Raw genomic sequence first — 16,611 nt, forward strand, 5'->3', positions numbered from 1 at the left:
GTGACACATCAATTGGTTGCCTCCCACACATTCCCTGACCAGGGCTGGGGATTGAGCCTGCAACCGAGGTACGTGCCCTTGACGGGAATCAAACCAGGGACCTTCAGTCCATGGGCCCATGCTCTATCCACTGAGCCAAACTGCCTAGGGCAGGGAGGGCGGTTATCTTCATCAGATGGGCCTCGGTGGGAGAAATGCCCTCCCCAGGGTCACACAGCTGGCACAGCCGAGTGTACCCGCAGGAACCGAGGTCTGTTTTCAGATCCTGGTGGCTGTAGCAATTCAGTCCTTGTGGCTGTCAGCTCACCTGTGCTCACCTGTTCGCTGGCACCAGGAATGGGAAGGAAGCAATGTTAGCTGGTGACCAGAGGCTTGGCTGTTTGACCATGGGCTCCTCAGGGTCAGGACCAAGGTCACTTTTATGGTCCCCTAGCAAATGATTGGCATTGGGACTAGATGGATGGACTGATAGATGGCCGGTCGGCGGCTCGTCACAAGGTGGAGGTGAGAGCAGCCTTCGGTAATCTGGCGATTATACCTTTGAATGCTGTAATAGTATAGTAACTGAGTTTGTGTCTTCATAATACATTTTCATATTAATTCAAAGAATCCTCACAGCGACCCTAGGCCCAAGAAAACTCAACTAGTAAGTGACAGATCAGACCAGCTACATAATTAGTTGTGCAAAAATAAAACCACAAAAAAACCCCTTATTGTAAAAAATATTAAGATGGCGACAAGCAGAGTAGTAAAGCAACAGAGAGGCCCTTCTGAGCGAGAGGGTCCCCGTGTGACTGTTGGGGTGTCACGCTTGTGAAGCTGGGGCCCTGGAGACAGAGCTGGGACATGAACCTGGGCAGTCTGGCTCCAGAGCTTGAGTCCTTAAGTGCAAAGCTATCCTTTCTTCCCACACTGGACATAGGTTAAAAATCCTTATCTGGGCTCGTCTCTAATGTCAAGACCAGAGGCACCCATTTGGCTGAGGGTGATTCTCTGCTGCCCTCTTGTGTTCAGCATCCATATAGCTATACCTGCTTCAGGGGTGGAGCCAGGACTGCAACTCCAGACCAGACCAAGACCCCCAGCAAAGTGGCCAGATAGCAGTGACTGCCTGTTAGGGTTAGGGCTAGGATTAGGGTTAGGGCTAGGGTTAGGGCTAGGGCAGGGCTAGGGTTAGGCTTAGGGCTAGGGCTAGGGCTAGTGTTAGGGCTAGGGCTAGGACTATGGTTAGGGTTAGGGCAGGACTAGGGTTAGGGCTAGGGTAGGTTAGGGCTAGGACTAGGGTTAGGATTAGGGGTATGGTTAAGGCACAAGGCGCTCAGCCTCTCGGCAGAGGAACTCAGAGATGGCCTGGCATGGCGGGTGCTGGTGAAAGAGGGTGAGGCTGTAACTGTTTTGAGGGGGTGCAGGACTGGGGTTAGCTGAGCCTGGCCTGCAGGATCTTGTCCCCAGCTGGTGGGTGGGCCAAATGGTGATCTCCAGAAGATCGGGGTGGTGCCATAGAAAGTGCGTTTTAAACACCTACCCAGGTGGTTTTGAGGTAGGTGAGGAGCCGGTGATGGGGAATCACTGAAAACACCAGGACCCAGGGAGGCTGTGGGGAGGCTTGAGGTTGCCTGCACCCGGGCACTGTGATGTGGGTGAATGTTCGCTCAGGCCAAGGGAGGATGGAACCTGAGAGGTGAAGCAGACTGTCCTTGTTAGAACTTTGAGAATCCTCTCCGACCCTGTTAGAGCGCTGAGGCTGTCTTGTCTGGGGAGAGGAAGATAAAACAGAGGCATGTGGGCAGCTGCTTTGGGCTCTTGGTAGAGGGCAGAGGGTTAGGCTTAGGGTTAGGGTTAGAGCACAAGGTTAGGGTTAGGACTAGGGCTAGCATTAGGGTTAGGGTTAGAGTTAGGGCTAGGATTAGGGTTAGAGTTAGGGCTAGGGTGAGTGCACAACGTTAGGGTTAGGGCTAGGGTTAGGGCTAGGATTATGTTTAGTGTTAGGGCTAGGGTTTCAGTTAGATTTGTGTGTTAGGGTCATGGGTCAGAGAGTAAAGCTCATAGATCAAAGTTCAGAAGTCAAAGGTCAAGGGTCAGAGTTCAAGGTGAGTGTAAACGTCAAAGGTCAGAGGTCTTTGGTCAAAGGCTCATTGTCAAAGGGTCAGAGATAAAAGGTAAAGTGTCAGAGCACAATGGTTGGGGTCAAAGGTCAAGGGTCAGAGGTTGATGGTAAATGGGTCAAAGGTCAGAGTTCAGAGGTCAACAGTTAAGGTCAGAAGTAAAAAGCTAGGGTTAGTGTTATGGTTTAGTGTTTAGGTCCAGGGCTCTAGCTTGGGCTAGGGTTCAGGCTAGGTTTAGGGTTTCATGTTTTGGGGTAGGGGTAGGGTTAGGGCTAGGGCTAGGGTTTTGGTTTGGTTTGTGTGTTGAGTCACAGGTCAAAGGTCAAGGGTTGGAGGTCAGGGGTCAAAGATAGTGTCAGAAGTCTATGTAAATGGGTCAAGGGTCAGAGGTCAGAGGTCAAGTATCAGGATAAGTGGGCAAAGGTCATTGGTTAAAGGTCAATGGTCAGAGGACAAGAGCCAAAGGTCAGAGGTCAAAAGGGCAAGAGCCAAATGTCAAAGGTCCGATGTCAAGGGTCAAAGGTCAAAGATTAAGGGTAGGAGGTCATAGGGTCATGGTGAAAGCTCAGAATCCAATGGTTAGGGTCAGAAGTAAAAGGCTGGGGTAAGGGTTATGGTTTAGTGTTTAGGTCTAGGGCTTGGGTTCAGGCTAGGGCTCAGGCTAGGGTTAGGGTTTAGTCGTTTGGGGTAGGGTTAGGGCTAGGGCTAGGGTTTTGGTTAGTTTGTGCGTTAGTGTCATTGGTCAAAGATCAAAGCTCAAATTACACACACATTGAAGGCCAGAGGTCAAAGGTTAGAGGGCAAGGGTCAGAGGCCAAGGGTTAGAGGACAAAGGTCATAAATTTAAGTGGCAAGTTAGGTACTTAGCATTTCTCAGATTAGCAATACATTCACATTTCTAAGAGATATATTTCAAATAAAATATAAGGCATATTCATTAACAGATTCAAATCTATCCTCTAGATTCTCCATACCAGGCAAATTCAGATTAATTAATGTTTCAGTATCCTGTTACTTCAAAATACCTAGGTGTGAGCCATAGGAAGGGAGGCAATGGCCAGTGTCCTGCTGATACCCTTTCCCTAAGACAACCCTGCTTCTGCCCAGGGCAGCAACGTTCCCAGGGACAAAATCTAGAGCAGTGGTTCTCAACCTTTCTAATGCCGTGACCCGTTAATACAGTTCCTCATGTTGTGGTGACCCCCAACCATAAAATTATTTTCGTTGCTACTTCATAACTGTAATTTTGCTACTGTTAAGAATCGTAATGTAAATATCTGTGTTTTCCGATGGTCTTAGGCTCTACAGCAGCAGTTGAAAACCGCTAGCAGGGTCGCCTAAGACCATCGGAAAACACAGATATTTACATTACGATTCATAACAGTAGCAAAATGACAGTTATGAATTAGCAACGAAAATCATTTTATGGTTGGGGGTCACTGCAACATGAGGAGCTGTATTAAAGGGCCGCGGCATTAGAAAGGTTGAGAACCACTGCTCTAGAGGTTGCCAGGCCACATGAGTCTGGGCAACACAATGTAGGTGGACATCTGGGCGGAGGTCTGAGAAAGCTGCTCTTCTCCAGAATAAAGAGGGACAGGCTCGGCTGGCCTCTGCCTTTCCCCTTCCTCTTTATTTCGGTTCTTCCTGCCACAAAGCTGGGCGAGAGGTCTGCAGGTGGGTTAGAACCACGTGCTACAGGTGGTGGAACGGGCAGTTAGAAGGAGTCCGAATTCCTGGTGACTTTCTAAGCATCTCCGGGCCACCTCAGGCTTCGGGGCATGTCCAGGTGCAGGCCTCACTGAAGCTCTTCTCTGGAACCAAGGACACCTCGTCATCCTAACAGAGACATGTAATCTTCTTGCTTCTCGGCAGAGAGCCCAGATGGACCCTCTATCTGGCATAAAGACCAGAGAGCACAGATTGGGGTGCGTTTGCAGGAAGCCAGCAAAGGTATTTTCCCTGGGGGACAGAGATCTCTGTTCAGAGGCGTTCTCTCTTCCTAGGTGACCCGGGCAAGTTATTTGTATTCCAGCACACGTGGGCACTTAAATATGTGTATGTACACTTACATAGAAATGTATATATGTTTAAGGATGTGTATACACATGTGTGTAGGTGTATGTACAGATTACATGTGTGGGTATACATATAAATATGTTATTTTTGTATAGATATAATAAAGAGGGTGCTGGTGCTGGTGCTGGTTGAGGACCGGTGGCCCTGCCATCTGGGCCATGTTATGCCTTTGTGTCTGGGGCTCAGGAAGATGGCCTATCAGAGAGGTTAAGAGCACAGACTGGACCCAGACTTCCTGGGTTTAAATCCCAGTCTCACCAACTAGTAAGTTCTTTCACCTCCGTGTGTCTCCGTTCCCCCCAGCTGTAAATGGGGTTATTAATTCTGCCTCAGGGGCCTATCAGGAGGCCTCAAGGAGATGAGATCTGTGAAGCAGGAGGCAGAGGAGAAGTCCACGTGTTTGCTAATTAAAGGCCAGCTGGGTGTGTTGGCCTTGTCCAAGGTGCTGATTGATGTTCCTCAGGTCTCAGTCCTGGGGATCCCTGGCTGTGAGACTGGGGTGCCCCCAACCTCTCTTTGAACAAGGCCAGACACTCCTTGCACCCTGCTTCACTCTCACGTCACATTGATGTTTCCCTCTCTCCCTCTCCCTTCCTCTCTAAAAATCAATTCAAAAAATCCTTTTTTTTTTTTTAAGAAAAATTCAGCCCTAGAAACAGAAAAAGCAAAACTAGATAACTAACCTGGTGTCACCTGGTCTGCACGTTCCATTTAAATATAAATGTGTCCATCTCAGAGCTAGGAGGAGTCTCTCGCTCCAAGGGATATAAGAAGTTATTTGGGTGAAAGGTGGGCCGCTCTGACCAGACGCTCTTCTTACTCGCTGGGGGCCGATCAGAGACAAGCCTATGCAGTTCATAGCACTTTACACTCACGGCAGAAAGAACTCCACTCGCATATCCATGGCACAGGAATAGCCTTTATTATATACAGTTGTTTTTCCATGAAGAGAACAGCTTGTGAAGTAAACCCACACCAGACACACAACTCTGCATGACGTCGGAACAGTCCATGACACAGCGAGGGCACCACTGAAACTGTCCTTATTTACACAGAAGTGGGGAAACAGAGGGGTGAGGGCGGGCACCCCAAGAGCACGCTCAAGGGCACCCGGTAGTTTGGTCACATCTCGATTGTAGCCATCGCCACAGACCTGTGGATCCCGGGACTCACAAGGTCACGGCAACGGGTTTCCTTCAAAGTCCTCAGAACAAAAGGGTTGGATTTTATTTTTTAAATACCAAGTGTTTCTGGCACCCGGCGAAGAAATATCGGAGAAAGTGCTGAATGTCTAAAAAAAAGCAAACAAAATTCTGGAGGCCAGACCTCTGACATTTCTCTGCTCCATAGGTTATTAGTCACCAGATCATCCTGGAAAGTTCTATCGTAAGCGATGTGCTTCTTCCTTCGTTGTAAATTTAGCACACGGACATTGTCAGGGAGACATGAAATTTTCTAAACTGGATGGGACCTTTGGTTATCTGATCCAACCCTGCTTTTTTTTATTTTATGGGCAAAGAACTTTTCAAGTCCAGAGAGATGCACCCATTCTCCCAGGAACCCAGCCAGTCAGCTGCAACTCTAAATGCTGTGTTGTTTCCACCGCACCCCACGCCCTCTCTGTTCTTCTCCACCCCCTGGCTTTCAAAGGAAATGAACCAATGAAATGAGCTCGGAGGGCTTCTTGGCTAAGAAGTGACTTCTTTGGTAAGAATGTTTCAGCCTCGCATTACCAGGGCTTGCACAACGGACCCTCCCATCTGGGCAGGACCCGCTCTGAGCATTAAGGCAGCTTTGGGGATGTTTCTCCAGCAGGATATTTGGCAAGAGTGGGCCTCTCCCGTCTCCTTGGTCTCATCGGCCTCTGGAACGAAGGCCAGCTGACAGGTGGACGCCAAGTCACTGGACATTGTGAGGAGATGTTAACACGATGGTCTTAAACCGATATTGTACATTACACGGAAAATAATTCTTTACAAACCTTGTAAAGTATCAAGTGTCACGTACAACACACGGGAGCACCCTTATCCCGGGTAACCTCTGCTATAAAAAAAAGGGGGGGGGGCATGAAGAAGAAGTCGAGCCTTACTTATGAGAACTCACATTTCGCGGGGGTGGAAGACGACCCCAGAGGTCTCCCCACGCCTCCGCGAGGACTTCCAAGGGCTTCCGGTGCCTCTGCCTGCCCAACCCAGGCTCGGGAGCCAGCTTCCGCCGCGAGGCAGCACCGTGGCGTTGGTTTGGCGTTAGGTAAGCTAGCACCGCATCACCAATTCGCCCGGGGGGGGGGGGGGGGACACCTGCCTGGAGGCAGAGGGGCCACAGGCAGAGGCGGCGGGAAAGCTGCAGGCGCTCCCTGGGGTGCACCCTGTTCGGACACACGGCTTCCCTGACCCTTCGCTGCAGCCACACAGACTCCGCTTTCACACCCACTGCCCCAGGGCGACTCCTGTCACCAAAGGACAGCAGCTCCGTCCCTTCCTCCCCGGCCACCTGGGGAGAAATGACATCGCTCCCCTCCCCCTTCTCCCAACGCCTTGTTCTTTGCTCAGAAACCCTCCTTGGCCCCCCGACGGCATTTCTGTCCCTTGAGGACAGCCCAGGGTGGGTGAGCCCCACGGGGCAGGGAATGTCCAAGTGCCCTGGGTGGAGGGGCAGGGGATCTGACTCGAGGGTCCGATGGAGTGCCTTCGTAGCTGAGAATCTGAAATGCGGGCCTTGGTTCTCTCACCTGGGAAATGGGGAGACAGAAGCCAGCCCTGCCGTCCTCGTGGGGCGGAAGGGGCCATGTGGGCGAAAGTGTTTTGTCAAAAATCTCTGTAACAGCCAGGAAGCAATGGCCCTTCCTGGGGGGATTTGAAGTCACTCGTGGCCCCATCAGCGACGGGCCACCCTGCTCTCGTCCCCCAGGCCCCCACCTACTGTCCACTCCGCTGGCTGCTCCCAGGCCCACCTGCCATTGGGCGGCCTCCGACACTGAGCTGGAGTTTCTATGGAAAGATCGAAAGTCTCCCCCATTTCCCGCTTGTCTAAAGCAGGCGTGGGAACCTCCGGCCCACGGGCTGTATCCTTTGGTCTGGCCCTGCCAAGGCAACCACAGGTGGACGCCAAGATTCAATCAATCTGGGAACTTTTTCACGGCAATATCACGTTTAAGCTGATAATGTTGTGTGGCCCACGGATGATGTTGTAAATATCCAAATGGCCCTTGGCAGCAAAACGGCTCCCCACCCCTCCTAAAGAATGCCCCAACAGCCCTGGCTCAGCGGAAAACCACCTCCCTGCCCCCAGCTGGCTCCCATAGAACCTTCTTCCACAGTCAGCACCATCGGCCCACCGACTGGGCCTCCGCGACACCCTACCTAGGTTTGTGGAGTGAAGTGGCCTCTTTTTTCACCTCAAGACTCTGCCACAGGGACTCTCAGCGTCAGAGTAAGAACCCACAAGTCTCGAATTCCAACATGGGTGTAAGAGACTCAAACCAGACACACAAACCCCAAATCCACGCGGCCAATGTAACTAATCATTTCTCCGAATGAGCTGCAACTGACCACCACCGCCACCAGAGGGCGCCACTTGCGAGCCTCTATGGAAGTCAGCCTGGAAATTCCAACCTGCTCCACCCACCCAGAATCCGGTCCCCTTAACCAGGGTGCTGTGTGTCCGGGCCCACCCTGCCTTCCATGTACCAAGTGCCGTCCATAGTGAGAGACAAAGGGAGTTTTCAGGGACAACCCCCCATCTGTCGAGACCCCTGGTCCACACTGGGTGGGGTTTCCAGGGAGCAATACATCAACAGACACCCTCGGCCACCACCTGGGTACCACCTGGTCTGGGAGGACAACAGAGAGTCCATAGTAGGGACACCTGTCTGGCCTCACCCAAGTCTCCCCACGGTCTCAGGAGCCACCGGGGGGTTTCCGGGCTCCTTGTGCCCAGCAGAGCGAGGCCTCGTGTGGCCTCCTGGGCCTGCCTGGCACCTCTGTAGAGGCTGCTCACTGGGGCTCATCTGTGTTCTTCCCCATGGCAGCGGTGGCTCTGGACCAGCTGACCGCCAGGAGCCGGAAGGATATTCCAGAATGCACCTCTCAGACTCAGATCAGCCAGAGTGAAACCGCACTGGTGAGGTTTCTTTTGAGGTCCCCAGAGCATCTCTCCACGGACCTCATGATGGGACAGACACACGCAAGCTCCCTGACCACGGACAGACACCAGAGGGTGGCCAGGGTGGGCAGGAGACGGAGGGTCTGTGTGGGCCGCCCCTAACTCAGCAGGCGTCTTGGTTGGGTTTGGTGGGTGTTGACTGGGTGGACCGAGGGTTTCTTCTTGGCCCAAAGGACAAGCAGACGTGGTGGGGGATTCTGCCCAAGCCATGGGCTCCACTGGGGCCAGCCGGCTCTCTGATTGAGTGCAATGTCCCCCCAACAAAAGGGGCTCCACAGAAGTCATCGTTCCTGTTCCCACCTCTCCTCTTCTCCCCGAGGCTCACCAGTCCACGCTCACAGCCCCCGGGCCCGACGAACAGAAGGCGAAGGAAAACCAGGTCACGAACGGGGACGGGAGGAGGGGGGGTCGGGGAGCATCTGCCGGGAGAGGGATCCCTGACAGCGTCTGGGTGGCGGCGAAGCGGGCGCCTGGACCTGGACGTCGGCGGGCGGGCTCCCCCTCCTCCGGGGGCCGGCTCAGATGGCCAGCCAGTGCTGCAACTGCGGAGAGACAGAGACACCACGGCCTCAGTGTCTGCCCGGGGCCGGCAGGGGTCGGGGAGGGCCCTGGCCCAGCTGGGGAGCAGCACAGAGGAAGCAGGAAACACCCCTTCCCTCCAGGACCCCGAGGACGTGCAGGCTGATCCCCTCATGGCCATCAACACCCCGAAAGGGCGAAGGAGCCGCCCCAAGTCACACAGTGTGTCTGCAGCAAGGAGCTCACCCGCATCCTCCCCAGCCCCTGGCAGGCACGTTTCTGAGGGGGAAAAGGTGGGACTCAGGTCACCCTAACACTGATGTGCTCACGGTGCTTCCTTCAAGAGAAGACACCCTCAGCTAGTGGGTGACTCTCCCTGGGGACAACTCGCAGTGCAGACAGAGCTTGGCAGAGGCCAGGACCCCGGTGCAGAGGCCAGGACCCCGGTGCAGAGGCCAGCGGGAGCCGGCAGGGGCAGAGGACAGCCCAGCCCCAACCCTAACGCCAGACCCCGGGAGCCACGGCCCGCTGCTGCTCTGGGACTCTGGCGTGGGGCGTGGGGTCCTGCCCAGGGCACCCAGCACACGGCGGGAGCAGCCAGGGCCCTCCCCGCGGCCCCACCACGAAAGGTCCGGCTGCACCCACCTGGAACTGCCTGACGTCCCGCTGGGCCACCAGGTGATGCTCGTTCTCCGGCGTGAGGCCATAGGCCAGTCTCTGGGGGAGGTTGGAGAGCGGGGAGGCCTCAGCTAGGCCCAGGGCGCCATCCCAAGGGCCCAGCAACCCCCCCCCCCCCGCCCCCCGCCGCAGAGATAAGGGCCACCTGCTACCTGGCCCTAAAATCCCACATGAACGGTGGCCGGGAACACGTGTAGAATGTCGGCCATGTGCCGGGCCCTGTGCAAAGCACTCTTCCTTCAAGTTCCGTATTACTGTCCCCAGGTTACCAATGTGGAAGTTGGGGTTCAGCGTGGGGGGGGGGAGTCCGTCTGACCCTAGTCTCCCCTCTCACCCCCACAGGAATGACTCGATGCCCCTCCCACGCTGTCCCCCGCCCCCTGCGGGCCCCGGGGGGGGCGGGAGTCCGTCTGACCCTAGGCTCCCCTCTCACCCCCACAGGAATGACTCGGTGCCCCTCCCACGCTGTCCCCCGCCCCCTGCGGGCCCCGGGGGGGGGGAGTCTGTCTGACCCTAGGCTCCCCTCTCACCCCCACAGGAATGACTCGATGCCCCTCCCACGCTGTCCCCCGCCCCCCGCGGGCCCCAGCTCACCTCCCAGAGGGAGCCCCGCGTGCTCAGGAACTTGTAGACGATGTAGGTGGGCACCAGGGCCATGGAGGACAGTGCGACGCCCCACCCGACCCAGTTGGCCCAGAGCGGGAAGATGTAGTCATCGTAGGTGAGCGGCTTGAAGTTGATGATGCTCACCACCACCACAAACTGGGGGTGGGGGGTGGCGGGGGGAAGAGAGCAGGAGAGAGGGAGGGAGGGAGGAGTGTGAGATAGATACGGGGAGCGGAGAAGAAAAAGGATTCAAGAAGCAAATGAGTTCAAAAAGGCAACAAAGACACCGGAGCATGAAAAGGAGAAGAAAGAAAGGTGACCTTGGAGCTGGGCCGGGCTGGGCACACAGCCGCCGGGGTCCTGGCCCCGGCTGGAGACCTCGGGGGTGGGCGCCCCATGGTGTCAGCGGCCTGAGCGTCCCCGTGTCCTGCCCGCGTGGGCAGGGCTCTGCATCCCAGAACCGCCTCCCCTAAGAAGCCAGGATGCCCCCCCGCCCCACCCCCGCACAGCACCCTCGCCCAGGACGCGCACCCCCACACTACGCACCAGGAGGAAGGCGGGGCTCACAAACTTCCAGCACAGTCTCCAGTAGAGGCCGGGCTTGAACCCCATCATCTGCTGGATGTCGTTGCTGAACCTGTCCACCCCTGCACACACACGGGCAGGCCTGTCACCGCGGCCACAGAGCCCTGGCTGCCCCTGCTGCCCACCCCCAGGGCCCGGCCCCAGGACAGGGAGGCAACACCTGGCACTTACTCCCGTGGATGGGCACCCCGCTGGCCAGAGCAAGGGAGAGGACCCCCTCTCGGAGATGGCACCCACGTGCCCCCCCGATTCATTTTTCAGAGGGAGACAGGGCCTGGGGAGGGACGGGCACATGCCCAGGCCACCCTCCCGGTCAGCCTGACTCCAAAGCCTGGATTTCCCCTCTTGTTCACGCTCTTACACACGAGACTGCCCTGAGCTCAGTCTGGCGGAGGGGCCCAGGCTCACACCGAAATCTCCTGATTTGTAGGGACGTCTGTGAGCAGGACGAACCCTGGCATGGGCCACGCGGGGAAGAAACAGTGCGGACGCGTGGGCACTTGGTAACGCCTCTCCCCATCCCGCCGCAGAGCCAGTGGCCCCACTCCGTCTGACTCTCAGACGGCGGACACGGCCTCGGCCGAAGGACCCGTGCAATGTCTACTCTAGGACATACACTAGCACAGCCACGCAGCGTTTATCTGACGTTCGAGTCTAACGGGCCCCTTGCCTTCCGTTTGCTGGACCTGGCAGCCCTGCTCTGGAGTGAGTTACCTGAGGAACAGCAGCTTCCTCGAGTTCCCCTGGACTTTTTATGTTTATTTTTTTAAGTATTTTTTATTGATTTTGTGTGTGTCGCGTGAGAGTGAAACATCCATCGGCTGCCTCCTGCACGCCCCTCCCAGAGCTAGAGCCACCAACCCGGGCATGTGCCCGGCCGGGAACGGAACAGTGACCTCTCGGAGCATGGATGAGGCTGGGCCAGCAGAGCCCCGGCCGGCCCCGCCTGGAGCTCCTCTTTAAACGTGGACACGGGAGGCCTTCGGGCCTTCGCAGCACCTGCTGAAGGGGGTTCCTGCACAGACGAGCCACCGGACAGTGGCTGCCATGGAAACGGAAGGCGCTCTGCGCTCGGGTGAGACGTGGGCAGGAGCCGGGGCCCAGCACGCACCGTAAAACCAGGAGACGCCGATGGCCTCCATGAGCACAGCGAACAGGATGGAGGTGCCCGCCGCGAACGTGTCCAGCAGGGTCAGCACGTAGATTCCGCCCTGGGCAGCGAGGGAGGAAGCCTGAGGCCACGGCTGGCCATGCCACCGACGGTGACGCCCGTCACCACAGCCCGGCCCGGTCCCGGCCCCTCGCGCTCGGAGCCCAGTGTGAGGACGCGGGGGACAGGGCTGGGATACTGATGTCAGTATCTGCTCCCCACAAAGGCCCTCGGAGTCACGGGCCTGAGGGTGGGTATTTCAGCCAGAAAATGCGAGGTGGGTGTCAAGGGACTTTAGCTGTTCTCACACCAGGGGTGCCTAGAGGTCCCTGGGCTCAGAGGTGGGAAATGACAGCAGGGCGGTGGGGGGGGCGGGGGGAGGGTGTAACCCTAGGGGTCGGCCCACAGGGTTGAGGGTGCCGGGCCCCGCCCTGAGCTCACCTGGCCCCACCCAGAGGCTGGCAATGCCTGACCGCGTGGGGAAGCAGCCCCCCAGCTCCAGGGGACCCAGCGCGGCCCCTCTCACCTTGGTTATGCAAAACAGGGCGAGGAGGAAGGTCCCGAAGGTGACGCCGAATGTGAAGAGCTTCCGGTGTCGCTTCAGGACCTGGAAGTCGTCGGCCAGGCCCGTGATGACGGCCTCCATGCCTCCCATCTGCAGGGAGCCGGCAGGGTGGGCGCGGGAAGGAGGGGCGCCCTGGCCTCCCGGGGTCTCCCACCCACTGCCTTGCCGCTCTGGGGAAATCGGTAGGCACTGCCCTCTCCCCAGCCGCTCACCCACTCCTGCCCGCTTCCCGATCAAACTCAGGACACAGCCAGGACGGGTGGGTGAAGAGTTAGCGCCATCGCCCCTAATGGACAGGCCCCTGTCTCCTGCCCCTCGCTCAGCCCCGGGGGTTCTGATGAGCCCACAGGAGCGTGAACGAAGCAAAATGCCCAACATCCAGGCAAGGCATCTGCACGCCAACGGGGTCTCCTGGGGGAGACGGCCGCCAGCGCGGAGCCCCAGAGCTGGGCTTCAGGCAGAGCTTCTGCCAGGGGTTCTGGCGTGGCACCTCTGCGCCACCCTCGGCGAGAAGGGTCTCCTAGCCCACAGCTACGGGCACATGTGTGCTATGGCCTCAAATGAGTCACAGTCATGTGTTTGCCTAAGTGACACCAAGCCACGTGCCTGCCTCTCGCCCCTCAGCAGGCATTTGCTCAGGGGAATCAGGATTCCTTCCTCAGGGCTGGGAGCAGCCTCGGACCCTTCTCGGCACCCTGCCCGGCGATGTCCCCACGGACAGCAGAGAGAGGAAACCCCTCGGCCAGCCCCGCTCTGAGACTTCTCGCAAACGCCCAGGCTTGACCCTAAAGGGGCACACAGGTCTCTGAGGAGGGCAGGCGGCCTCATCCGACAGGTGCGTGAAACCGAGGCTCTGAGCCGCGCAGGAGGCCCCTGTGCTGTGCTGGCTGCTGGTGACGGAACAGTCACGGGAGGAGCCTGCGTGGGGAAGGGGGTGGGCTGGCTCATCGGTGGTCACTCTGCTTCCCAGGATGCAATGGGTTTTTTCTATTGGTTCTTGGCTTGGCCTAAGTCTTGCCTTTTTGAGTGAGGGCTCACTTCCTTGTTTGCATTTAAATAGGGCCTCTGGGACGGACTGCTCATTAGGGGTTTGAATGGTGGAACTTTAGGCTGAGTACTGTGTGTGTGTGTATGTGTGTGTGTGCATGTGTGTGCGTGTGTATGTGTGTGTGCATTGGGAGGGTCAGGCCCAATGGCGTGTGTGTGCATGTGTGTGTGCGTGTATATGTGTGTGTTGGGATGGTCAGGCAATGGCATGTGTGTGTGTGTGTATGTGTGTGTTGGGAGGGTCAGGCAATGGCATGTGTGTGTATGTGTGTGTGCATTGGGAGGGTCAGGCCCAATGGCGTGTGTGTGTGCATGTGTGTGCGTGTGTATGTGTGTTGGGAGGGTCAGGCAATGGCATGTGTGTGTGTGTGTGTGTGTGTGTTGGGAGGGTCAGGCAATGGCATGTGTGTGTGCGTGTGTATGTGTGTGTTGGGAGGGTCAGGCAATGGCGTGTGTGTATGTGTGTGTGTGTATGTGTGTGTGTGTGTGTGTGTTGGGAGGGTCAGGCAATGGCGTGTGTGTGTGTGTGTGTGTGTGTGTGTGTTGGGAGGGTCAGGCAATGGCGTGTGTGTGTGTATGTGTGTGTTGGGAGGGTCAGGCAATAGCGTGTGTGTGTGTGTGTGTGTGTGTTGGGGGCGGGTCCTGAGCAGGGTCACTCACTGAGCTGTCAATCCCCAGAGCCAGGAGCATGATGAAGAACACGACGGCCCAGAAGGTGGACCCCGACAGGGTGGAGATGGCTTCCGGGTACAGGATGAAGACCAGGCCAGCTCCTGCAAGAAACACCCAGGCTCATCACTGCTGAGACGGGGGTCTGAGCTGCAGGTGGGAGGACAGCATTGGAAGGCTCGTGGGCCCAGGCCAGCCCATGGCACCTGGTCCATCCCGGTGGGCAGGGAAGCCAGGGCCAGGAGATGGCAGACGAGGCCGCCCCAGCCTGCAGCTCCCCAGGCACCAGTGAGGCAGGCCCCCGGCAGCCAGACCACAGGACGGCGCCTCACACCCTCCTGCACACCATGAGCGAGCCTCTCACTTCACAAGCTCGTGGGGGGCCACGAGAGGCAGCCCCTCGCCAGGCCTCAGCTTCTCTGTGGCCACGAGAACAGGGGAAACAGGAGGAAAGGGCACAGGCCGCAGAGCTGGTCTGGCCAGCTGGGCAACCTGGGGCAACTCAGCCTGAGTCTCAGCTTTCTCATCTCCAAAGTGGGTCTATCCGCACGCTCACTCGTGAGAACTAAATGGAGGCATGCCGAGAGCTCAGCACGGGGGCTGCTGGCACAGAGCGGATGCTCCCTAAGCTGTCCTGCTACAACGCACGCAGAGGGCGGTTCTGCCACCTCCGCGGGGCCGGGACTGCCTGCAACTCCCACGGACAGACTCCAAGAGGGTCCGTCACGTGGGCAGGATGGGAACCTCCGCGTCCAGCCCTCAGTCCCACAGCCTGCAGAGCTGTGCAGCCGGGAGTGGGGGGGTTTCCCAGCCCCGCTTCCCCGGCGCGCTGGGTCTGCCCACCCACCTTCAGTGGCCACGTCCTCGATGTTGACCTTGTGCTCATGGGCCATGTACCCGAGGATGGAGAAGATGGCAAACCCCGAGACGAAGCTGGTGACGCAGTTGATGGTGCTGGTGAGCAGGGCGTCCCTGTCGGGGAGAGAATCCCTGTTAGTTCAAGTCGCCTGACTCTCCCGACGCTGCTCGGGGACCACTGGACCACCTACGGGATCCGCAGCTTCAGACGCCTCCAGTGGCCTTGCTATCCCGTGGGCCCCAGGCCCTGCTCTAACTGCGTGAGTGCCTGCAGGTGCAGGGACAGGTCAACAGCTTCTGGATGAAATACTCGGAGACCAGAGTCTGGAATCAAATTCCTGTTGGGGAACTGAGTCACCATTTCCTTCCACTGACTTGCCATGGCTCCCCTGTGTCTCCCAACTTCTCACCCAGGCACCCCGGAGCTTTGCTCAGATGAGCCAACCTTTCTTGCAGGCTCATTTCCCATGAGCCCCCGATACACACTCTTCAGACAAGTCAAACCAGTCAACGTGCCCACAAGCTATCACCTCCCTGGCTTTGCTTCGGCTGTTCCCCACCACGCATGCCACCCACCCTGTGTCTGCCGGTCACAGCCCCAAGTGTCCTCCACGCTCTCACCAATCTCCCATCAGAAGGCTGATCCCCCAGTTCCTTAGCCTCCCTACAGCCTGCCCCCCGGGCACCCACTCATCCCACTCGGTCTTTCCTAGAGGGGTTGTGGTTCTGTCCTCAGCCTTCGATAGAGAGCGATGGAGGCCCAATGTGTGCCCAGGTGCAGACTCTGATACCCTGCCAGGCACTCAGCGCTCATGCAACCAGCCTAGACATCCCACCCTTGCCTGCCTGGGCATCGGATGGACAAACAGACAGTGCTGCCTGCTCTGAAAGCCACACAGTGTCCCTCTGTCCCAGCCGCCCATCTCTTGGATCTCCCAGCACCAGTGGCTTCCGCTTTCTCATCCTCTCCCCCAGCATCTGGTTCAGAGGTGCCCCGAATGGAAATGAGTCCATCAGGACCCCACTGGCCATGTCGGCGCTCAGAGAACACCCAGGTGGTCATTTCACAGAGGAAGAAATCCCAGAGGAAAAGTTGACTTGTCCCAGACCAGAGCCCCGCCTCCCATCCCTGCCACCATCCATCCCCAGATTCAGAGCTTTCCAGAGCCACGAGAAGGGTCTTACCTGTAGCAGTTGTTGTCAAATTTGTTGTAACTGGCAAATGCAATCAAGACTCCAAATCCAGCCCCCAGGGAAAAAAATATCTGAGTGGCAGCATCAATCCATACCTGAGACAAGCAGACAAAAGCCATCACCCATTGCTCCCGCGAGGAGGGGCCTCTCTCCCCGCCCCAGAAGGGCAGGGACGCCCCAGGGGTGCTCTGAGACCCAGGGAAATGAGGTCTGAACTGGCGATGGCCGCAGATCTCCCATCAGAGCTGGCTCCGATCTCCAGGCGATGTCATCACTCAGAAGATAACCCCCTGGCCCTAGGAGTCGCCCCTGTGTGGGCTGGCAGGAGCTGCCAGGAAGCAGATCCCCTTTCTGAAGAAGCCGTCACCATAACTCCTGAGATGGTCATGGCC

The 16,611-nt window shown here is 57.3% G+C and overlaps 1 protein-coding gene across 1 annotated transcript in view; it reads right to left on the reverse strand.

The window, feature by feature from the left end:
- Window positions 1-8,866: 8,866 nt before the first annotated feature.
- SLC6A2 (solute carrier family 6 member 2) overlaps window positions 8,867-16,611 on the reverse strand; it is a gene marked incomplete at its 3' end in the record, with an annotated part of 29,556 nt that continues 21,811 nt past the window's right edge. The window contains exons 7-15 of the mRNA XM_080644879.1: window positions 16,211-16,314; window positions 15,015-15,139; window positions 14,159-14,271; window positions 12,413-12,541; window positions 11,848-11,947; window positions 10,698-10,798; window positions 10,140-10,307; window positions 9,513-9,584; window positions 8,867-8,890 (exon numbers count right to left, since the gene is read on the reverse strand). Coding sequence (XP_080501005.1) covers window positions 8,867-8,890; window positions 9,513-9,584; window positions 10,140-10,307; window positions 10,698-10,798; window positions 11,848-11,947; window positions 12,413-12,541; window positions 14,159-14,271; window positions 15,015-15,139; window positions 16,211-16,314 — 936 coding nt within the window. The remainder of the gene's footprint in view (window positions 8,891-9,512; window positions 9,585-10,139; window positions 10,308-10,697; window positions 10,799-11,847; window positions 11,948-12,412; window positions 12,542-14,158; window positions 14,272-15,014; window positions 15,140-16,210; window positions 16,315-16,611) is intronic.

This window comes from Plecotus auritus, assembly GCF_963455305.1.
Source record: "Plecotus auritus genome assembly, chromosome: 10".
NCBI classification, from domain to species: Eukaryota; Metazoa; Chordata; class Mammalia; order Chiroptera; family Vespertilionidae; genus Plecotus; species Plecotus auritus.